Source organism: Poromitra crassiceps, assembly GCF_964638095.1.
Source record: "Poromitra crassiceps genome assembly, chromosome: 4".
NCBI classification, from domain to species: domain Eukaryota; kingdom Metazoa; phylum Chordata; class Actinopteri; order Beryciformes; family Melamphaidae; genus Poromitra; species Poromitra crassiceps.
The window spans coordinates 59,162,236-59,187,342 of NC_139626.1; the positions used below are offsets into that span (position 1 = coordinate 59,162,236).

Genomic DNA, 25,107 nt, shown 5'->3' on the forward strand with positions numbered 1-25,107 from the left:
CAGTTAGTGCATTTGTGTTTTAACTTGCACTTTGGTGTATGACTCAGACTCCCCTTAATTCCTTGAGCCAGGTTCTAATATGAGGGGAGTCACACACAAAAGTAAAAGTTAAAACAATATTTTATTAAATGTAGTTCTCAACGTAAGTTCAAGCCAGGAAGACTATAATATCTTTTACACTTCCTTAATTCACTTTATATCTCCACTCTTCAATCTACTCACAAGATCATAATAAGCTGTCAATTTCCGGGTTTCAATGAACAATCAGCTGATTGCGCCCAGTCTTTGTTAACCAATAGCATAGTGTCACATCACTGCTCTCATCACCTCTCACCCCACACACCTCCAGTGTAAGCCTATCACATTGCTCCTCCGCCCTGTCGTAAGCCAATTGCTTGGAGGCGGGTTCCTTAAATATGCTTTTTTCTGTCTCATTCAGCCTCTCAATCACCGCTGCCGTCAGGCTCGCACCCTCCTCCTCCCGGTCATCGCAGACCTATCCCATTCTTCAGTCAGAAGAGTCTCATCATGAGTCTCAGCAGGAGATCACCAGCACCACCAGTATCTAGACACTGCAGGGGGATATATCTGGATGCTGATCTGGGCTGGTGCAGCTCTCTCAAGATCTCCCTGCGGTGTCTAACCGCCAAAGACTAATAACAATACTTTATTCTCATCATTCTTTCTGTAGTAAATTATTCACTTTATTGTAAATAAATATCACTTTATTCATCCTTTGGTCTCTAGTCTCTCCTGATTGAACTAAAACTCGTGGAAAAGAACTAGATAACACAAAGTAAACTAAACAAAACAAGAAAGGGGCAGGAGTGAGAGGGTGATCACTCTGATATGTTTGATTACAGAAAGTGTATGAAAGCATGACCAAAATAGTCATACATTTTGTCAGTGTTACTGGAATTCTAGTGAACATAGATGATTACCCTTTTTGCTGGGGGGGCCCTGGAACCCCCTCAAGGACCCCTGGGGGTCCCTCGACCCTTGAACCATTGACCTAGTTCCTAGGCCATCCCAATGCAATGTCATTGACCAGGAAGCGCAATGGTATTCAGAAAGAAACACCTTTAATACAATTTTCTCAAGACAAATCTTTACGTAAAATACATAAAAATACATAGCCTACTATTTACAAACAAAATCAAGCTAGAGCTGCTAGCGGCAGCAATATCAGAAGAATATGCGTCCATTTTCCTATGACTATCAACAGTGTCAAATGAAACGGTGATTTCTGAACTAATGTGATGATGGGGATCAATCCAATTCTCTGGATCGTCTATGCCCGTCTAACTCTGGGAGTGGTGGCGTAAATCAGTGGTTCTCAACTGGTCTAGCCTCTTGACCCACAGTTTCCCTTAGCCATTAAGTAGCTTTGTAGCTCAGTGGAGCTGCTCAGTGGCCAGCAGATCAGACTGGTTGTACTGGTCAGCTTCCATGTATGTGTGTGTGTGTGTGTGTGAATGTGAACAGGGCGCTCCTGAAAAAGACAGCATTGCTGTATTAAAAAAAAACAAAAATCCATTGGTCAATCTTGACTGCACTAACGAGACACCAGTTCGGGCGCCCTAAATGCGGAAGTGTTAGCGAGCAGTCCAGTGCTGTGTGCTGTATTCATAGTGTGGTGTGCAAAACAGAATTCACTCCATAACGCAATGCACACAAAATGGTGAAAAATGTCGAATCAGTGTTTTCCAAAGCCCAAGATATCATCCTCAAATGTCTTTTGTCCACAACCCAAAGTTATATTCAGTTTATTGTCATAGAGGAGTAAAGAAACCAGATAATAGTCACATTTAAGAAGCTGGAATCAAAGAATTCTTCCTTTTTTCGTAAAGAAAAATGACTCAAAACGATTATCAAAATAGTTGGCAAACTTCGTTGCTTCTCACACACCGATCCTAATCGCCAACCTCAAAACCTTCCTCATCTCCAACCTCAAAACCGTCCTAATCTCCAACCTCAAAACCTTCCTCATCTACAACCTCAAAACCTTCCCCATCTCCAATCTCAAAACCTTCCTCATCTACAACCTCAAAACCTTCTTCGTCTCCAACCTCAAATCCTTCGTCATCGCCAACCTCAAAACCTACCTCCTCTTCTCCAGCCTCAGGACCTGCCTCATTTTCTCCAACCTCAGGACCTGCCGCCTTGCCTCCAACCTCAAAACCTTCATCATCTCCAGCCTCAGGACCTGCCGCCTTTTCTCCAACCTCAAAACCTGCCTCATCTCCAACCTCAGGACCTGCCTCCTTTTCTCCAACCTCAAAGCCTTCCTCATCTCCAACCCCGGGATCTGCCTCCTTTTCTCCAACCTCAAAGCCTTCCTCATCTCCAACCCCAGGACCTGCCGGATTTTCTCCAACCTCAAAACCTGCCTCATCTCCAACCTCAGGACCTGCCTCCTTTTCTCCAACCTCAAAGCCCTCCTCATCTCCAACCCCGGGATCTGCCTCCTTTTCTCCAACCTCAAAGCCTTCCTCATCTCCAACCCCAGGACCTGCCGGATTTTCTCCAACCTCAAAACCTGCCTCATCTCCAACCCCAGGACCTGCCTCCTTTTCTCCAACCTCAAAGCCTTCATCATCTCCAACCCCAGAACGTGGCGCCTTTTGTCCAACCTCAAATCCTGCCTCATCTCCAACCCCAGGACCTGCCTCCTTTTCTCCAACGACAGGACCTGCCTCATCTCCAACCTCAGGACCTGCCGCCTTTTCTCCAACCTCAGAACCTTCCCCCTCGTCTGCAACCTCAAAGCCTTCCTCGTCTCCAACCTCGAAACCTGCCTCATCTCCAACCTCAGGACCTGCCTCCTTTTCTCCAATGTCAGAGCCTGCCTCCTCGTCTCCAACCTCAGAACCTGCCTCCTCTTCTCCAACCTCAGAACCTTCCTCCGGCTCGTCCTCAGCAGGCTTGTCTTGGCTACTGGTGAAGGGGTTCTCGCCCTTGAGGTAGCGCTCCAGCTTCGCGCGAATGGGTTCGGCTTTGAGGATGCTGCGAGCGACCGACACACCGGCCCTCCTCGACTCTGCCAGCCAACTCTTGAGGTTGTTGTTGTGGTCGGCAGATTTGATGTGTTTCTGAATCCGCCGGGGTGGTTGCATGGGAATGAAGAGGTCACACGCTGCACAGTGGGCCGCCTCCACTTTGCTCATGGAGTGCTCCATGAGCTCTCCGGTGAGGTCCTGTTCCTTGTACACCTGGCAGGAGGGATGAAACCGGATGAAAATTACATATCACAATTATACTGACCAAAATATCACTTATCAGTACAGTGTTTCCCATTCATTGATAGATTGATGGCGCACCGCCACAGCGGGATTATTGACCGCTACAACAGATGTTGACGGAGTTTCTTTGTTTTCGTTTTCCCCTTGCAAAACTCCCCATCGGCCCGCCGTCTCTTTCTCTCAAACACACTGGACAGCGGAGTGATGATTGAGTGACATCCGGGCCAATCAGAGGCAGAGTGGCACGGGTTAGATGTCGTTTTCAAGACACGCGATCGATTCAATGCATCGCGATTCGTCGTGGGGGCGGCGGCCGCCTCTCCTCGGAAAGTCCGCTGGCCGCAGCCAGGAAGATCACACATCAGCTTCTCGCTGTGATGTCACGCCACGGCGAGAAGCTGATGGCAATAACACCCCGCGACGTCTGCAGCGGTCGTCAGACTGACAAAATAGCTTTGTGGTATGCGTGCTACCAGGTGAGCTACCAGGATGCACCAAGTCCGCCTTCTGCTTGACTACCTGGAACTCTGTGCATTCTTCTGCTTGACTGCCTGGAACTCTGTGCATTCTTCTGCTCGACTACCTGGAACTCTGTGCATTCTTCTGCTTGACTACCTGGAACTCTGTGCATTCTTCTGCTCGACTGCCTGGAACTCTGTGCATTCTTCTGCTCGACTGCCTGGAACTCTGTGCATTCTTCTGCTCGACTACCTGGAACTCTGTGCATTCTTCTGCTTGACTACCTGGAACTCTGTGCATTCTTCTGCTCGACTGCCTGGAACTCTGTGCATTCTTCTGCTCGACTACCTGGAACTCTGTGCATTCTTCTGCTTGACTACCTGGAACTCTGTGCATTCTTCTGCTCGACTGCCTGGAACTCTGTGCATTCTTCTGCTCGACTACCTGGAACTCTGTGCATTCTTCTGCTTGACTACCTGGAACTCTGTGCATTCTTCTGCTCGACTACCTGGAACTCTGTGCATTCTTCTGCTTGACTGCCTGGAACTCTGTGCATTCTTCTGCTCGACTGCCTGGAACTCTGTGCATTCTTCTGCTCGACTACCTGGAACTCTGTGCATTCTTCTGCTTGACTGCCTGGAACTCTGTGCGTTCTTCTGCTTGACTGCCTGGAACTCTGTGCATTCTTCTGCTTGACTGCCTGGAACTCTGTGCGTTCTTCTGCTTGACTGCCTGGAACTCTGTGCATTCTTCTGCTTGACTGCCTGGAACTCTGTGCATTCTTCTGCTTTACTGCCTGGAACTCTGTACATTTTTCTGCTTGACTGCCTGGAACTCTTCTTCTGCCTATTTCGCGTAAAGCGCATTTCGGGGCGTAAAGCCATGTTGCTATCTTCCCGAGGCAGGCGTAAGGCGCGTTTTTTTTGCGTTTAAGGCCAGTTTCTGCGCGTAAGGCCTGTGGGAAAATAGAGCCCTATTACACCGGAAGCGGAAGAAGCACCCATCAGGCATCATGCCAGCTAGAAATAAGGTGGATAGATAGATACAGTAGATAAGACACATAGATAGGCACATCCACTCGAAGTCAGTAAAGGGTCTTGCCTTCCTGCCAGTGGCATGTACAGTCCTAAACATCTTCAACGTCATGCTGGTCTGCTCTGACATCGCCAGTACAGTGCAGCCACAGATGGTCTTGGCAGGAGGCTCCGATTGAGAGCGGTCCCGGTCCGGGACACAGACATGCAGCCAAAGTGACACTTGCTCTGTCACCAATGGTTTCCCCGCTTCATTGATTTACTACCGATGACAAACGTGTTTTTCGTTTGTGTTTTTCTCTTTGGCGTACTCGCGACACACGGAACAACTCATCAAAACAGCCCCAGCATCATACTGTAGCCGGTCTCTTGAAACGCCGCATCTCCAAACTTCCACTCCTCAGTCCTCACCAAACTTCCTTTTGTGAGGTGGTCCCGCTCACGCCGTTTAATCGGCGGCGTGGCGGCCGCGGTGGGTTTCCTTTTCAACGGCTGGCTTATTCCTGCGATATAGTTCCACATAATTGTCAACCATTCAACGTTAAGCTAACGTTAGCTTCAGCAGGCAGACATAGGTGCACAATGCAATGCGGATGGCAAATGGACGGCGGACTGCATGTAGCGGTTGTGACATCGGTAAAACAACGCCGAAAATGAGGCCGAAGATGTCGCCAAAGGAGAGCTTGGGGGCTGCCAAAGAGCGACTGTCGTAAGACCAAAACACACCCCAGTTTAAATGATTTGACACGACTATTTTGTCACCTGCCACGTGGCGGACAGACCTCTCAGTGTTAACACGCCAAACATAAAATCTGGTTGCCAATGGAGCTTGGCGGGTGTTAATTTCGGGCCCTGCCTTCACCGCATATGAAACGTTTTCTCTTTTAGAAGAACGGAGTTTAGCCAAAGTCACTCCCTCTTCAGGCATATGCAGCATACAGAACAAAGGGATTCCATCCACCATTCATTTTCCCATCTACATTTCATAAAATGCTTGTAAAAATTGTTTTACTTGGTCAAACCAAGCGATTCAGCTATATTTAGAATCAGAGACCATTATAACATTTCACTGTGGTCAAACATAAAAATGACCAATTTTATTTATTTTTTAGTTTTGGTCCAAATGAAACGTGATCATGAAATTCTGTTCTCCCTATAATGCAGCAATCCTCCAAGTCCTATCCGGACCGAGCCCTATAACCTACAAATCATTGAGAGGGGTTACATTTCACGGAGCTTTTCTCTTTTAACCGGCACATGCTTTTCTAGCCTTTACGGTACTGGTTTATCTGCCAGGAAGCTCACAGACCAATGCATGCGTAAATCATCACACGTGATGCTACTCAGCCAATCAAATATCCGATTTGATTCTGCCTGCTACTTCTCAGTGCTGCAGGCGAGAGCGTGTCAGTCTGACACACGGACGGAGGAGAGGCGAGAGATAGAAGTCATTTCACATGGCGTGCTCAAAAGAAACGAGCAGACCGCAAAAACAAAGATATAGTTTTAATCCGGAGCAGGCAGACTCTTAGATGTTCATTCATTGGTCTCACGGGCAGCTCAAAACCAGGCAGTATGTCTCGTGTGAAGTGCGATGCGATCCTGACCTGTCTATGAAAGCGCCACACGAGCAAACACACTCAAATCCAGACTGAGGGAACACTCACACATTCACTGCCCAACGGCATGTGACGTTTGCATTGCCAACGATCGACAGACAGACTGACAGACAGACAGACAGACAGACAGACAGGCAGGCAGGCAGGCAGGCAGACCGACAGACAGACAGACAGACAGGCAGACAGACAGACAGACAGGCAGACAGACAGACAGACAGACAGATAGGGAGCTCACTTCTCTCAAGAGAAAAGGGAAGAAAAGGTTTTTTTTCTCTCAAATTAAAGCACATTTAAGATGCACATTTTTCCAAAGCACTCTGTTGTATGTTATTTTTAAATGCAGCCATTATTTTACGTGAAATGAGAAAAGAACATGTATTTATTATCAGTGTAGGCTAGTTATTTATAATTAATCCAGTTAAATATGAAAACTGTAAATAAACATTGTTGATGTTTGTTTTGATTTAACAGTCAGTCGTTGACTACACACAGACGTACCATTAGGCTACTGCAATCACTGAAGTAGCCTATGTTCAAAAAGTACACGATACACTCGCTGAAATCATTTCACCAAGTTTTATATTGAAGACTCAGACCCAGTGAGAGACTGTTGCTAACTTTGGTTGATGATGGATGGTATTTACCATAGGGCTGGGCGATAGAGCAACAAAAATGTATCGATATAAAAGATTTCATATCAGTCAATATTAGGGGTGTCACAATATATCGTCCCACGAAATTTCGCGATAGTAAAACGTCACGATATGTATCGTTGAGATGAAATCTCATATCGCGATTTTTTTTTTTTATATATATATATATTTTTTTTTTTTCAAAAATAGACTAAGAAACATCTTTGTTTGTTGAAGTTCAATGTGTGGAAAGTAGTTCAGTTGAACAAGTCTCTGAAGAGACACGAGAAGTTATACAGGAGAGAAACCATTCAATTGAGTTTCTGGCAAAACTGTTTACTTGACAGGAAAAACTGAAGATGCATAAAAAATAGACTAAGAAAAGTCTTGTTGTTTGAGTTTGAAGAAAAACTGAAGATGCATAATGAGAATTTATACTGCTGAGAAACCTTTTAGTTCAAAGTAAATCTAAGTGACGGTGTAACTCATTCTATTTCAAGATAAGCCTTATCTCCAATCTCATGTTTTTTCTAGTTGTTATTGTAATAACAATTTCCCACAACAGCATGTTTTGTATTTGTGCATTTCAAATAAAATACTACTTTTCCAGTCATATATTGTCATTATTCAAGTTTAAAAAAATATTGTTAAAATCGTATCGTATCGTTATCGTGAACCCAGTATCGTGATACGTATCGTATCGTGAACTGAGTGTATCGTGACACCCCTAGTCAATATCGATAGATATTTATCATTTTTAATTACCAATTTGACCACGAGAAAAAAGGTCAAATTTAACCACTTTATTTTGAACCAGCTCATTTATCAAAGCACAAAGGTAATACTTTTAATGACGCAACAATTAAAAAAACACACAAATTGAGTTTTGCAACTGTCTAATAAATATACTCGGTGGGGAACTTTAGGATTTGTCTTGTTTGATTGGAGTTTGAGTGTCACTTGTACCACGCTCCGTTATCAAGGGGACATATCGATATATATTGAACTATTTTCTTATTGTATTGTAGCGAATCAGCAGTACACATACAGGGGTGAGCATTGGTAGTGTCTCGACTGCAGATAGGAACTGATGTGTGGGAGTGTTGTATTGGGGGAACACTATGCGGTGGGGATACTTCTGGAGTGAACTGAGCATGCGCGTCAGTCCTCACACACTACTTGGAGGGAAAGCAGCTAGCTTTGAGCGTGACAACCGCTGAGAGTTGTAATATAACTAACTGTGAATAAAGACCCTTGTACCATCAAGAAGCCTCTGCCTCATGAGATAACGGATACGTTACACTGGCGTCAGAAGTTTAAACGGTGAATATTGCCTCCAGATTAGCGAAATGGTTAACAAGTTCCTGAAGAAAGAGCGCAAGCGGCTCAACCGAGAGGCGGGAGAGGCGAGAGCCGGGGCAGACTACCAGCCGGCCGAGGAGGATGATGTCTGGGTAGACGCAGCTGCTACCACAGGGGTCCAAGAAAGAAAAACAACAGAAAGCCTGGGGTTGGTGAAAATAAAATCCGAGCCAGACAGAGCTAGCACCGTAGCCACGGAAGCTAACCCGCAGCCCAAGGGAGCTAGCAGGCAAGCTAGCGAGGCGGGAGAAGGAGCGGAAGAACCGGGACCGGTGAGAGTGAAGATCGAGCGGGTTGACACTGCCGCTGTAGCCATGGAGGCTGTGCCACAGACCAGCGGAGCCAGCCTACGGCCCGAGGACAAAGACGGGGCACGGGTCGAGGCGGCAAAAGACGGCGAGCGGCGGGGAAGAAAGGAAATCACCCCGCCAAAATTCAACGGTAAAGTCGAATGGGAGGCGTACTGCAAGCAGTTTACAGAGGCTGCAGATTGGAATGGCTGGACGAGAAAGGAGAGAGCCAGCTACCTCGTCATGGCCCTCGAGGGCGAAGCTACGGCGTGCGTGTCGGCAATAGCTGATACAAAGGACTGGGATGTGGTGATGGGGGTCCTGCAGAGACGTTTCGGCCGATGCGAGGAGCAGGCCATCGTAGCCGCAGAACTGTGTAACAGACGCAGACGACAGGGTGAGTCACTACGTGCACTGGCAACGGACATTGAGACTCTCAGCCGGCGCGCATACAGCCAGCTACCGACGGAGACGCTGGATGGACTAGCCCTAAGCTACTTTGTCCAGGCCATCGAGCCACGGAGCCTAAGCCAGAAAGTAACGCTGGGACACCCGAAAACATTGGGAGCAGCGCTGGGGCTGGCACTGGAGATAGAGACAGTAGAAGGCTGGGACAAGAGCAGCAGCATAATGGAGGCCGCCCCAGTGGTCAGAATGGCCGCGGAGAGCCAGTTACAAGAAGAACCAGCGTGGAAGACGGCCTGGGCAGAGCAAAGCAACACGGTGAGAGAGCAGGGCGACAGGGTGAAAGAACTGTCCGAGTCAGTACAACAGCTGACAGAACAACTGCTCCGCAGAGCGACCCTGCAGCCCAACCCCGCTCGACAGCCCACTCAGCGGAACAACAGCTGGGCCAGAGGGAACATGATCTGCTGGGGATGCGGACGCCCCGGACATCGGGAAGCAGACTGCCGCCGGAGAGCGTGGAACCAGGGAAACGGCACAGGGCCCGTCCAGATGGGGCGAGACGGGTCTACGATGCCACAGTCCCCGTAGCCACATCATCGCAGGAGGGGGCCCACCGACAGCAACGGAGAGGTGGGGCTCCGCCGGGCCCCGAAGTAGACGACATCGCCGGAGCTGTCAGCATGCAGAGCGGGCCGCGCGCGATGAACGGCTGCCATGTTCCAGTCTACATACAGGGGAGATACTGCGCCGCCCTGGTGGACACGGGGTGTACGGCAACGCTGGTGAACGTCAACATGATGCCCGAGGGGACGCGCCTGGAGCAGCCAGCAGCACAACTGCTAAGAACAGTATCCGGTGAGTTGATGCCAATGAGGGGGAGGGGGCACGTAATGATAACAGTGGGAGAACAGACAGTGGACTTTCCGGTGTGGGTGGTAGAAATGACGGGACCCTGCATCCTAGGGGAAGACTACTTGACGCTAAACAAATGCACAGTAGACCTAGGAAAAAGCACATTGACATTTGCAGGGGGGCCAGTAGTCCAGATGGGCCACCCTCCCACCGTTGCAGAGGAGAGAGCTAATGTAAATAATATCACTGTATATCGCGTCACCGTAGTGCATGAGCCCCACCCAGCAGACCAAGCCCCTCCACAAAGCCCCACCCCTAGCCCACCTCCAAACACTTGCCCTCAGCCAGCGCAACAGGCAGAGGGGGAGAGAGAGAGGTTAGAGATGCTCAGGGGATTGCACAAACGCCAAAGCGAAGGGTTAGAGACCCAGCAGAGCGATGAACTGTGGAGGGTACTAGAGGAATATAAAGACATTTTCGCCATGTCAGATGATGAGCTAGGATGTACCCACCTGGTGGAACACGAAATAGACACGGAGGGGGCGCGACCCGTCAGGTCATATCCCCGTCGGATCCCAGCGGCGAGGAGAGAGATAGCGAACGAAGCTGTAGAGAACATGCTGCGGGCGGGGATCATTGAGCCATCAGACAGCCCGTGGGCGTCGGGGGTAGTGCTGGTAAAAAAGAAAAATAGCACCAAAATGCGATTTTGTGTAGACTATAGGGGGCTGAACAAAGTAACAAAAAAAGACGCATACCCGATGCCCATCATAGAGGAACTGTTAGACGCCGCGGGAGAGTCATCCTGGTTCTCATCCCTAGACCTCCGTAGCGGGTACTGGCAGGTGCCCCTCCGCGACGATGCCAAGCAAAAGACCGCCTTCCGCACAGAGAAGGGGCTGTGGCAGTTTCGAGTACTCAGCTTCGGGCTGTGCAACGCACCAGCAACGTTCGAGAGGTTAATGGAGAAGTTGCTGGGAGACATTCCCCGCTCCGAATGCGTCGTGTATTTAGATGACATCTTGACACACGGGGGCACGTTCCAGGCCGCAGTGGGGGCGTTACGAAAAGTCCTGCAGAAGATAGCAGAGGCGGGTCTAAAGTTACACCCAGACAAGTGCCACTTCCTGAAGAGGAGGGTGGAGTTCTTAGGGCATGGCATCGGCGCGGGGGGCATTCGCACCCTAGAAGAGAAGACTCAGGCGGTCATGGAGTGGCCCACCCCCAGAAACAAAGGCGAACTCGAGAGCTTCGTAGGGCTAGCCGCATACTACAGGAAATTCGTGAACGGGTTTTCTAAAATAGCGGAACCGCTGTTCAGGTTAAAAGAGAAGAACGCAGACTTCCACTGGACGACAGAATGCCACCTAGCATTCAAAGCCCTCAAGAAAGCACTGACCGAGTCTCCAGTGCTTAGAGCACCAGACCCCGCCCTGCCGTTCCTACTAGACACTAGGGATGGGCATTTCTAGCAAAAACACTATTCGAAATTCGCTGGCCAAATTCGAATTTAATTCGAATTTCGAAAATAAAAAATAAAATGTAAATTTTTTTTTTTTTTTTTTTTTTTTGTGTGAGTGAAATGTTGCATTGTCTCCCCTGATTCTAAGTCTACGGCTTTATTAATTAATATAAAAAGCTTCTGCTGTGGATTTTTAGCTCAAACAAGCATTGCACCACTGAAGTAAAGAACATGTTACATGACATTGACATTTTCGAAAATAAAAAACAGTTTTGACAATCATGAGTGGTTCATTAAATATTTAGTAGGCTCAGGTCTGAGTGCCAAAGGGGTGCCAAAGTCACCCCCTCTCCCTCTTCATGGGATTTCATCTGCCATTAATTTTTCCATAAACCTTGCTTAAAATGCTTATAAAAATTGTTTTACTTGCTCAAACCAAGCGATTTGACTATACTTAGAATCAGGGGAGACAATGCAACATTTCACTCAAATTTTTTTTTTTTTTTTTTTTTTTTTTTTTTTTTCGAATTTCGAATTTCAATAATAAAAGTCGACCTTGATAATAACAACGATTATTCGAAAATTCGAAATTCGATGCCCATCCCTACTAGACACTGATGCCAGCAATGGGGGTATGGGAGCCGTGCTGTCCCAGGCGGGGCCGGACGGGGAGCGGGTGGTGGCGTACTATAGCAAGACTTTCGATAAAGCAGAACGTAACTACTGCGTCACCCGCCGGGAGCTCCTCGCCGTAGTAGAAGCACTAAGACACTTTAGATATTACCTCCTGGGACAGCCACGGTTCACCATACGGACCGACCACTCGGCGCTGCAGTGGCTATGGTCCTTCAGAGAGCCGGAGGGACAAGTGTGCCGCTGGTTAGAGAAAATGGCAGACTACAACTTCACGATAGAACACAGGGCAGGGGCGCGCCACGTCAACGCAGACGCCCTGTCAAGACGACCCTGTGCAGAGAGAGGGTGTACATACTGCGAAAAGAGAGAAGGAAGAGAGAGAGAGCTCCAAGAGGAAGCTAGGATCTGCCCTAACCACACAGGGGATGGGCCAGTGTGCAGGACGCTGCGGGTAGCAGAGGCAGCGGATTGGAGGGGCCACCAAGAAAACGACAGAGAGCTGTCACCAGTACTGCAATGGGTAGAAGAGGGCCAGAAGCCGCCCTGGGAAGAGGTGGCAGGGGCCACCGACACAACCAAAGGGCTGTGGGCGGGGTTCGACACCCTGAGTTTGAGTAACGGAGTGCTGATGAAGTCCTGGAAGGAGCCAGCGACAGGAGAGCATAAGTGGCGGAAAGTAGTGCCGACAACGTTGAGGGAGGTGTGCAGGAGCTGCCATGGAACTGTAGGGGCTGGGCACTTCGGGGTAAACAAAACGCTCCGCCGTATCAGACAAGGGTTTTATTGGGGGAGGATGGGGAGAGACGTACAGGACTTCTGTCGACGCTGCGACCTCTGCGCAGCGTACAAAGGGCCGTTAGATCAGTCTCGCGCCCCGCTTCAACAGCTAGCAGCAGGAGCCCCCATGGAGAGGGTAGGGGTAGACGTGATGGGACCTTTTCCCTGCTCAGACAGTGGAAACAAGTACGTCCTGGTCGCCATGGACTATTTCACAAAATGGCCAGAAGCGTACGCACTACCCGACCAGGAGGCGGGGACGGTGGTCGATGCACTAGTAACCGGCATGTTCAGTAGGTTCGGAGCACCAGAGACCCTACACAGTGACCAAGGGAGAAACTTTGAGTCACGAGTGTTCGCCACCATGTGCGAGAAACTGAACATTAAAAAGACACGGACCACAGCATTGCACCCCCAGAGCGATGGCCTTGTAGAAAGATTCAATAGAACGCTGAAAAAGCAGTTGGCCATCCTCACGGAGGAACACCAGAGGGACTGGGACACGCACCTGCCGCTCATCCTCATGGCCTACAGATCCGCCACACACGAGTCCACCTCCTGCACCCCAGCTCTGCTCATGTTAGGTCGAGAACTGCGGACACCAGCAGAAATAGCGTTCGGTAAGCCACCAGATGCACTGGACGCTCCCCCAGGGCGAGAGTACGCCAGGAGGCTACAAGATCGCTTAGAGTCCGCTCACCACTTCGCGCGGGACCAGCTAGAGAAAGCAGGCATGAAACAAAAGAGAAACTATGATGTGAGGGCAAAAGGAAAGCATTTCCAGGGGGGGGAGTTGGTCTGGGTGTACACACCCCAGAGAAAAAAAGGGCGTAGCCCTAAACTGGACTGTCACTGGACAGGCCCATGCAGGGTCATGGAGAGAATGGGGGAAGTGGTGTACCGAGTGCAGATGCCACTTGGTGGCAGGAAGGTACTCCACAGAGACAGGTTGGCCCCATACCGGGGGGGGTGCACCTTTCCCCCAGATCTCGGCCGCCCGGCGGTTTCAACTAGACCGGCTGAAAGAAGGACTCTGTTCCCACAGAGAGGGGCGTCCGGCTATGACCGGGCGGGCCCCACCCAGGGGCGTGAAAGCCCAGAGACACTGCAGGTGGGATCAGCCCCGCAGACAGATTCACAGAGACTAACACGGCCACGGAGAGAGCCAAGGGCTCCAGGACGATTCCACAACTTTGAGTTGTACTAAAAAAAAAAAAAAAAAAAAAAAAAAAAAAGAGAGAGGAGATGGTGGTTGGAGATGTTGTATTGTTGTAACAGAAGGTAAAAAAAAAGGTGCATGACATGAGATATTGTGGGGGAGATGATGTGGGGAAGTCTGAGAGTGCAACATGCTGTGATTGAAAAAAAAAGAAGCTGTTAAAGAAAAAAAATATGTTTTGGTACAAGGGGGTGTGTGATGTGTTATCAACGTGGGCGTTGACCTTATTGTTGGGCGGGGAGTATGTAGCGAATCAGCAGTACACATACAGGGGTGAGCATTGGTAGTGTCTCGACTGCAGATAGGAACTGATGTGTGGGAGTGTTGTATTGGGGGAACACTATGCGGTGGGGATACTTCTGGAGTGAACTGAGCATGCGCGTCAGTCCTCACACACTACTTAGAGGGAAAGCAGCTAGCTTTGAGCGTGACAACCGCTGAGAGTTGTAATATAACTAACTGTGAATAAAGACCCTTGTACCATCAAGAAGCCTCTGCCTCATGAGATAACGGATACGTTACAGTATTAATGAATTGTCTATCGCCGATAGGCGTGGGGGGAAAAATCGATTCACCTAAGTATCGCGATTTTTAATGTCACGATTTTTTGGATCGATCTTTTATTCCAGAATCGATAATCGCAAAAAAAAAAAAAAAAAAAAAAATTGGGGTGCTTGCAGTCAGGCCACTCACTGAACAGCAGGCCAGGCGCCGCCTACTGGTTTACTAGTGGTTTTATTATTTTATTAGTTAGTCTGAAGTAATAATTACACTTCAGGGTTAAAGTGGGTGCATCTCATTGTAAAATTGGACTTCAAACGGCCCAAATCTAGCTTCAAACGCCCCAAATTGGGCTTCAAACGCCCAAATTTCACGCGCGTCGGCCCATATCGGCCTGGCCTGCTTGGTATCTAATGGCTCATTTCCACCGCAGGTAGTAGCGCGATCCCGCTCCGCTCGACTCGATAAATTGTCTCATCCCACCGGTTTAAACTGTCCCAGCCCGGGTTGTATTGGAGTCGAGTCGTGCTACTTTTCGTACCTGCCTCGTCGGGGTTCTATTCTGTCAACCCGGGTTCATACGGTGACGTGAAAACATTGTAGACGACTGATTGGCCAGGCAGAATCGTGTTTACTCTATCTACTGACTGTCAATGCGCTGCATACCAGTTTAGTGGGCTTACATTCTCTTCTGTTATGTTATTTCCATCAGTCTTTGTGTTGCTGCCTTCGCCTTTGTGAAATAAAGTCGTGGCGGTGGTTTAAATTGTTTTCAGAGTGAAAAAAGTCCGCTGCTCAGCAAGCTCCTGTAGTTAGTTGAGCTGCAGCGCTCCGCTAGGCCGCAGCGGGTGTTTGGTGAAGCCGCGGTCTTGCCTGAGAGGCCGCGGGGTACAGGGCAGGCTTCACTCTGTTGCGCCTCTTCCTAGAGCTGTGCATCTTCACTGATCTCACGATTCGATACGATTCGATTATACAAGTCTACGATTCGATTATACGATGCATCTCGATGCATCTCCGATGCATCGCGATGCATCTTAAATCGATACATCACTTTTTCCGCAATACATGATTTATTTTTTCTCACTTTCTTTTTTCTCACTGTGTGGCTACTTTTAAAATAAAAGTGCATTTGGAATTGCATTGTATTATGATCCATAATTAAAATAAACAACTGCATGTACTTACATTCTATTTTATTTGATTATAAAAAAAAATAAAAAATAATAATAATTAAATAATCGATTTTTGATATTTGTTAATCGATTCAGAATCGTCCTATTAAGCATCGCGATGCATCTCTGAATCGATTATTTTCGGCAGCTCTACCTCTTCCGTCCGCGCGCAGCGCAGCGCATGCCTGAGTTTGACTAACTACAAAGTGATATCCATTTTCCTGGCCGATTGTCACATTCGCCCATGTCCACTGTAGGTCATTTAGAGGCACCAGTATTTCATAAACAGTTCTTCTTTCGTAAAAAGTTCTGTGGATGGATTTAATTGTAACGTTATGTCTACTTCGGCTATAAGCGAAGGACAGATATGCGGGGGCGGGGGTGGGTGGGGGCAGATGATCCGCGGTGGAAGCAAAACGTCCATCGAGCCGAAACGATTAGAGCCGAGTGGGGACGAGCTGTGCAGGGCTGTTAAATGTGGTGGAATTGAGCCATAATGCCCGGCCTGAATTATGATCCCAGTCCGCCCCTGTTTTTAACTATATCGCCCAGCCCTACTCATGATATATAATATACAGTCTCTAGTGTATGATTCAACTTTTCCCATGTTCTAATCTAGTGTAAAAAAGCAAACAAACTGAAAAAATAAAAGAAAAAAATAAACAAAAATCGCAATAAATCGTAATATCGAATCGCAATAATCGTAGAATCGCAATACTTAAGAATCGCAATATAAATCGAATCGACACCCAAGAATCGTGATAGTATCGAATCGGGAGATAAGTGAATCGCCACAGCCCTAATCGCCGATATATATTGCTATTGTTTTATCGCCCAGCCCTAATTTACCATGTTTTAATGATGATTACAAATTTTTGAAAACGGTAATAGTAACAGCCAGGAATTCCATCGCATCCCTACCTGGCAGATGAAAGCGCTGTGGTTTTCCATCTGAGTGATCCTCTGCTCAGTCGTCTTCCTCCTGTGCAGCAAGTACTCCTGTAGGAAGTCTATGGTGGCCTTGGACAGCTGGGTGTCCAGGAAACTCATGTGGTTCTTGTGGAACTGACTCTCAAGGTGAAGGTCCATGTCTTCCTTGTAGAACGAGCGGAACTTACACACAGGGCAGGAGAGCAGGATTAGTTTTTGGGGGATTTTTCGGGGCGTTTTCCCTCTGGGGTGCTGCTCGTCCTGTTGCTTCTCCTTCACCTGAGAGTTGTCCTCCCGTGTGCGTGGAGCTCTCTCGCCATCTGGTTCAGGTTTCGCCTGAGTAGGGATGCAAATCTCAAATCAATTTCCTTAATCGATTGTCAGTCACGTTAACGATCAATTAATCATTATATGTAAAAAAAAAAAAAAAATGCTTTTAGGCATAGAAAATAGACAATGCGGGTTTTTATACCCGTCTTTAGGACTAGTCATCAACAGGTTAATCAACCAAGCAAACCTCGAGTTGTGCTGTATTCATGGCCGTAACTAGCTATGAGGACGGGGAGGTCCGGACCTCCCCTAATATTTCAGAGAAAAAAATAAAACAATCTGCATGGAAAAGCATGAAAAACACGGGATCGCTTTTATTTTGAAACGAAAGGCAGGTCAGGCAGGAAGTCATCTGACGCCGCGTCCGCGGTAACTTGATTCCGAGAGAGCAGCAGCATGGTGGTGAGTGATGACTGTCTGTCTGCCTGGCGAGATAATTGAAGGTGAGCGAGCTGCGAGACAGTGAGCGAGTGAACGACAGACAGTGAGTGACACTGACAGATGTTTTAGCAACAACCAAAAAGTAAGTGTCTAGTCTGTCTCTTAAGTAATGTTACCTGTGTGACACGTTGGGATGCTACTGGCTAATCATGCATGATGCCAATGGCCAAGCTCCCGAAGTCAGGTATGCAGGTGGCTATATGCATGGTTTCAGTTTCATGACCCAATAAGTAACAAAAAGAGGTGGTGTAAAGTTAAAAACAACATAATATATTTTATTTTATTTTTCAATCGTTCCTATCAGGAATAAATAAATGTCCCTCTGTATGTTTTCTTTATTATCGATGATGACTTTGTGTGTTGTGTACGGCTTGGGTTGTGTACCTGTGTTTGTAGGTGTCATTTTGATATGAATTTGGCTAAAACAGTTTGTGTTTGTTAGTTACAATTATGTTGACAGCAGAGCTGAGCAGGTGGTGACATGAAAGAGAATATACTGAATAATGACATCACAAAAGTATAATCCTAATGTTGATTTAAAATGATATATTACTCTAAATATGGCTAAAAAAGGGGGGGGAAAACCCTCAAATCTTCGCCGAATCCGCCTCCCCTTGCTGGACCTCCCCTATTTCGGAACCCTGGTTACGGCCCTGGCTGTATTTCAACATTGTATGATCACAATGTTTAAATACTGAGCTAACGTTAACTTTCACATGATCATAGCTGACCTGTCAGGTGCCTGATGAAGTTTGATGTGGTCGATTCAGCATCCTTTATTGTGATACTGCAGACATTGCATTTATTGATTGTTATTTGGGCCTTGTGTGAAGTTATTATAGCCAAAAGTTATGACAAATGCCACAGCAGCTGCAGGTGTGTTTCTCACCATAGTGTAACATCACAGCAGCTGCAGGTGCAGGTGTGCTGCTCACCATAGTGTAACATCAGAGTCGCTGCACCATTACTGCATGCAGTGTATGAAGTTTATTTTGGGGGCATCTTTTGCTCCACTGTCTAAAAAATGGGGGCATTTACAAAATTCCAGGGGCACTGAGAAAAATAGTAATTAGTGCATAAAGTTCAGGGTTGCCACGGGTCTGGAAAGTACTTGAAAGTGACAACTATTAGTGCACCCGAAAGATAAAATCGACCAAAACAACCAATGCAACGCCCCTGTCACTCTTGCAATAAATCCTACATTGGGGAAACAGGACGGTCATTCAACATTCGCAAAAAAGAACAGCAAAAGGAATGTGAAAAAGAAACCACAAAAAGACAGACAGGAGCAATAAAAGAACAGGCCGTACAAGAGAAGCTCAAATCAGCTATCACGGACCATTGGAAAAGAGAGAATCACATCATGGACTGGGATGAGGCCAAAGTCATCCGCACTAGGGATGTTCATCAATTATCGAAAATCGATAATTTATCGTTAAGGAATTGAATCGATCATGTGGAATTTGGATCGATTATTGTTATTATTAAAAAATAAAAATACAAAAAAAAAATGTGCGGACTAGGTTTGGGTGGAATTCGTTCCTCCTCGCCCCACTCCATTGCACAGCCGACTAACGTGAGGTGGAGCTTGATATAGTCTCTAGTTTTCTGGCTGGGCACGGGCACAAACTGTTTTAAACATGGGGAATTCACACCGGCATGCGCCGGGGACACAAACAAACGCACCCAGCGGTCTGGCTCAGGCCTGTTGATTTGACTCTTGTGCTGTCAGCTAAGCTGGAAGACGCCGATTGACTTACATCATGTAACCTGACATGTAACATGTTTGTTTACCTGGCCACAGCGCTAGTGTCTGATATTCTTACTACACAGCGGCATCGCCATTATAGCTGGCCGAGAACGCGCAACGTTATTACCAGACCAGAGTTTAAAAAATAATTATTATTATTATTATTATTATTATTATTACGCTATCGATAATCGATTATGGAATTTGTTCAAAATGAACATCCCTAATCCGCACCGAAAACAACAGACATCAACGCTGGATTATGGAGGCAGTGGAAATTAGAAAGCGAGCATAAACGACGATGAACCGGGACGAGGGGCTTTCATGCTTTCCAACATCTGGAGCGCCGTTCTCAAACAACGAACTGACAGCGGGGGGCGTGGTCGTCCTGTCAAATCTGACAGGACGACCACGCCTCTGTAAACAACATCAGCTGTTTAAGACACGTCACACACCATCTAGTGACGCCTCTGATGAAGACGGAAGTGTTACCGTCGAAACATGTCAGGTAGGAATGACTAGTCTGTGTCTGATATATAAGAAATTCTAAATTCTAACTTACATTTATAATGAGCTCCTTAAAAGTGGTTGTCAAAGCACTTCCCTGAGATATCTATATAAAAACGTTTATGGCTTTACTACCAAAAATAAAACCTCCAGTGTCTGTATACGCTAACGCTAACCTGTTAGTGATTAGCTAATGGCTAGTGGTTGTGTACACTTGTGTAGGCCCCATGTTATACCCGGGAGTTAACATTATAAAAACACATTTCCTGGCATATGCAGGCAGTTGGAAAACCTGGTAAGTTCTGAAAATATGTCTCTATTATTGTGTTATTCCAGCTATCGTTATCGGTTGTTAGGTTATAGTAATATTAAGCTGACAAATAATGCAAAACAGCACGTTTACACAAGCAGCTAATGCAAGCCTGTGTCCATTAAAACCATTGTGTATAAAATAACCGATAACGTAGCTGGAGTATAATAAAACACACATTTTCTGAACTTACTACTTCAGTCCACAACCAACGTTAATTCCTTGCGCACCTTTCTCAAAACAATGTCCTTTTTATTGCGGTCCATCGATATGTCTGGTAGATAGCAGATCAAGCCGTGTGTCTTGTCTATGACGCGATCTATAATATGAAGAGCCTGTCCAGCCAATGACGGCTTGAGACTGGCTGCCACAGCTGTCAATCATCCCTTTTTATATGTCAAATAACTACTTAAAAACAAACTGATCAGAAAAATGACCACTTGCACAGGCATTAGCATGATAATAACTATCTAAAATGATACAAACCACCTTTGGAAAAAAATTATCTGACGTGTACTGTGATTATTTCGGTTGTCCATTTCCCCATCCACTAACATGGGGAGGCGGGCCTTGTGACCTATACTGGCACCTGCCGCCAGAGCGGCGATCTAACATGCAGCGGCTTCACTAAAGGGGACCAGAGCTGCACCCTTGGTTAGCACGGGCAGAACATGCTCCACACAGAAAGGCCCTTTCGACGAGATAGCCCACCTGGGCAGTAGGCACTGAAGACATGGGGGGGAACACACCTTCAGCGACCACAGCGTCCCACGCGGGAATCAAACCCAGGACCTTCTAGCTGTAACGCGACAGCGCTACCACTCCGTCACCGTGCCATATCTATCTATCTATCTATCTATCTATCTATCTATCTATCTATCTATCTATCTATCTATCTATCTATGTCCACATTATATAAACATACATATATATTAGGGGTGGGGGAAAAAATCGATTCACCCAAGTATCGCGATTTTTTATGTCACGATTTTTTGAATCGATCTTTTATTCCAGAATCGATAATCGCAAAAAAAAAAAAAAATTGTGCTTGCAGTCAGGCCACTCACTGAACAGCAGGCCAGGCGCCGCCTACTGGTTTACTAGTGGTTTTATTACTTTATTAGTTAGTCTGAAGTAATAATTACACTTCAGGGTTAAAGTGGGTGCATCTCATTGTAAAATTGGACTTCAAACGGCCCAAATCTGGCTTCAAACGGCCCAAATTGGGCTTCAAACGGCCCAAATTTCACGCGCGTCGGCCCATATCGGCCTGGCCTGCTTGGTATCTAATGCCCGGCCTGAATTATGATCCCAGTCCGCCCCTGTTTTCAACTATATCGCCCAGCCCTACTCATGATATATAATATACAGTCTCTAGTGTATGATTAAACTTTTCCCATGTTCTAATCTAGTGTAAAAAAGCAAACAAACTGAAAAAAGAAAAGAAAAAAAGAAACAAAAATCGCAAGAAATCGTAATATCGAATCGCAATAATCGTAGAATCGCAATACTTAAGAATCGCAATATAAATCGAATCGGCACCCAAGAATCGTGATAGTATCGAATCGGGAGATAAGTGAATCGCCACAGCCCTAGTATATATTAAAATGGGCGAGAGTGTACATTGCCTATGAGCGGTGAAAGCTAAATTGCGCCCTTGTGGTGGTAAATCATTTCAACAACAAAAACGGGAAAATAGCACATAGCCTACCTACAATGACGATTCACCGGTTAATATACTGTATGTTGTGATCGATTACATTATTTCTTAACGGTGATTGTTGATGAATCATTAACATCCCTACCTGTATGGGCGGAGCTTTCTTCCCGTCTGGTTGAGGCTTCGCCTCAGCAGCGGCGGCCTTTGGTTTGTTGCCATCGCCGTTTTTCTCTGCTGGCTTTTTGACCGATTCTGTCCTCGGGATCTCTTTCTTATTCCTCTTGGAGTGCGGCTGATCGGCTGCAGCCGCTGTTTGCGTTCTCTTCACGCTGCCGCCCGATCTGTGGGGATCTCGGGAGGAGGTGCGAGAGTCGTAGGAGGAGGAGGTGCGAGAGTCGTAGGAGGAGGAGGTGCGAGACTCGTATGAAGAGGTGCGAGAGTCGTAGGAGGAGGTGCGAGAGTCGTATGAAGGCCGCGGGTTGAATGAAGGGCGCAAGTCGAAGTCACCGCGGCCCCCTTTCATTCCTCTGTGTGAGCGCGTGAGCTTGTGCAGGCTCTGGTTAATCTTGGCAATGAAGGGATCTTTATCTGCGCCTGTGGATGAGAGCAGGGGTGGGTATAGTAACACATTTATAAAAAGGTAAAAAAAAAAAAAAAAAATTTGATTAACAAGTTCTTTTCACATTCCTTTTGTCAAACTGTACTGTGTCTACTAGGGGTGGGCGATATGGCCCTAAAATAATATCATGATATTTCAGGGTATTTCTACGGTAACAATATTCTTGACGATGTGACAAAATACTGAGTTATAGTTTTGTATGCCAGGATAAGTGCCCGTTCACACTAGGCATGGGTCGGTTTGAACATTTTGAAACCGGTTCGATATTCCCCCAAAAACCGTATCAAACTGGTATTTACCAAAAAAAAAAAATTATATATATATATATATATATATATATATATATATATATATGACTGTAATGCGACTGCAGTTGGTGGCGATAATGCACCTCTAAGCTGGTATGCCAACCAGCACTAACACTGAATAAAAATAAGCAGAACCATTTAACTGTAACGACACTGTTTTTATTTCTCATAACTATTCAGCTTAACTTTTCTTCAAACATCAACATAATAAACAAAATAAGACTTTTCCCTACTAGTGCAACTTAAGAGGCTAATACGAAAAATCCCTAACCCTTTTTTTATTTTTTATTATTAGTCTTTAGTTTTTTTCGGTTTCCGTTTTTTTCCGGTGATCAAACCGGTTTGGGCTCGTACACCGTGACCGAACCGAAGCGGTAAAACCGGAAATCGCCCCATGCCTAGTTCACACTATACGCCAATGCAAAGCTCAACCTAAGCTGAACCTACGCTGAACCTTCCTTTTGTCAAACTGTATTATTTTCACCTGACAGGGGAAGCTTCACCCGTAGGACATAGCACGTGGGAGGGTCACGCTATTCCAACCAGTTCCCCTCCCTCCGAACAGAGTAGGCACCACTTCAGCAACCAGGATATTGCATGTTTTGGTGAAGGGGGTTCCTATATGAAGGAAACTCCCGGGAGGCACGGGGAGAACATGCAAACTCCACACAGAAAGGTCCTTTTGACGACCCCACCCGGGCGGTGGGCACTCGAGGACATGCAGACGGGCACGCACTCCTTCAGTGCTCACAGCGTCCCAGGTGGGAATCGAACCCAGGACCTCCTAGCTGTGAGGCGACAGCGCATACTACTGCACCACCATGCCCCCCCTAAAATAATATCATGATATTTCAGGGTATTTCTACGATAACGGTATTCTTGACGATGTGACAAGTTTGTATGCCAGGATAAGTGCCCGTTCACTTCACACTATACGTCGCCAATGCAAAGCTCAACCTAAGCTGAACCTACGCTGAACCTAAGCTGAACCTACGCTGAACGCACAAGTTTCATTTAGATGTTAACAGGCTGTTCACACCAGCGTGTCACGCTCAAGCGATCGTTCAGGATTCAGTCCTATTTTCCAAGCGTGATGCGTGAAGCTGTCAGGCATGAATTCAATGGAAGTTGTGAGCGGGGGGAGGGGCCGGTGGAGCAGCTCCGAGCGAGGCGCTGAGGAAACGAGAGGGCTTCTGGTGTGACCGGTTAAGCGTGAGCTCAGGTTCAGCGTGCCTCAAGCTTCAGCTCTGCTTATGTTAAAGGTCCCATTCCGTGCAAAAGCTGTTTTTACTTGTAAATGCATATATACTGCTGTCATCCCTCCCTGTAATGAGTGGTCACAAGCTCAGAACTGCCACAGTTGGATTTGTCCCTATCCAGCTTCCCCCTGCAGTCTCCTTCAAGCCACACCCCCAAATGCTCTGTTCCCCCAGACGGGGTATCGGGACGTCACGATGGCATCCTCATCCTCGATCCTCAAGCATACTGCGCGGGTCTCTCTCACACAAGCTACCTGCACCATTTTGTCGATAGCCACAAAATTAACACTTCTAGGTGGAGCGACGCCAACTGTACGTGATCCAGCAACTGCGGAGGTGCATTCGGTAAGTCTAGGCATTTTGAGATGTCCTCTTTAGCGTAGCAACGTTAAGTTAGCGATAGCGTTAGTTGTGGACACAACCCAGCGTGCTGGTCCACAGACGCTAATCTGATTGGCCGCTGGGAGCCTGGGGCGGGCTCTCCCTCAGCGGCCAATGGGAACTGTTAGTTCTGAATATATTATAGAAACAGACCATTCTTGGGATGCAACGAGATGAGGAAGCGACAACTCCGTCACAACAAACGGGGTTGCTATATTTTCGACAAATTAATCCACAATCATGTTTTATGGACCAGAGACACACGTTTTTAAGAGGTTACAGCTGCACGAATTGGGACCTTTAAGCGCCTGGGGCCGGTTGCACCAAGCGGTCTTAACTATGCCTGGTCGTAGCTCCTACATCGGTCTTAGTTAAGACCAGTCTTCAGAGTGGATTTATGCCTGTTGCACCAACACGGCTTACGTCTGGTCTTAACTATGCTGGTCGTAGCAATGCGCGTCCATGTGAATTGCCAGGGAATGCACCCTGATTGGATGATGTTGCAAAAATGTGCCTCGCGACCTGCTTGGAGCGTCACTGTGCCACTACGCTCTCTCAGCCACTACTGTACCTCCCACCCTCCCTCGCTCCGGGGGAAAAATGGCGGCGATTGAGCCAGACAGACAGTCTGAATGAAATTGAACGTTCCCAATTCTATGTATTAAATTCAAAAAAATTAACGGCAACATTTGGGAAGGCTAAGCCACACAACTAGTTAGTTATAATCTAACATCGTGCTTTCAAAGACGGAGAACTGGCTGTGTTACGACGATGACGGTAAGGACTCAAAAAGGTCTCCGCGGAGACAGGCAGGCTCTACGCCTCCTCCTGACCAGGCGTAAGAGTTACGCCTGGTCGTAGTGAAAAGAAGGCTTAAGCCGTCTTGGTGCAACCGGCGTAGCTGTTAGGTCGTAAAGTTACGACCGACTTAGCTTAAGACCAGTCGT

At 47.0% G+C, this 25,107-nt stretch overlaps 1 protein-coding gene across 1 annotated transcript in view; it reads right to left on the bottom strand.

Annotated features, from left to right (window-relative positions):
• Positions 1 to 1,060: 1,060 nt before the first annotated feature.
• LOC310775877 (uncharacterized protein) overlaps positions 1,061 to 25,107 on the bottom strand; it is a gene marked incomplete at its 5' end in the record, with an annotated part of 32,202 nt that continues 8,155 nt past the window's right edge. The window contains 3 exons of the mRNA XM_083636003.1: positions 1,061 to 3,212; positions 16,587 to 16,931; positions 21,739 to 22,187. Of these exons, the coding sequence (XP_083492129.1) occupies positions 1,962 to 3,212; positions 16,587 to 16,931; positions 21,739 to 22,187 (2,045 nt within the window). The 3' untranslated portion in view covers positions 1,061 to 1,961. The remainder of the gene's footprint in view (positions 3,213 to 16,586; positions 16,932 to 21,738; positions 22,188 to 25,107) is intronic.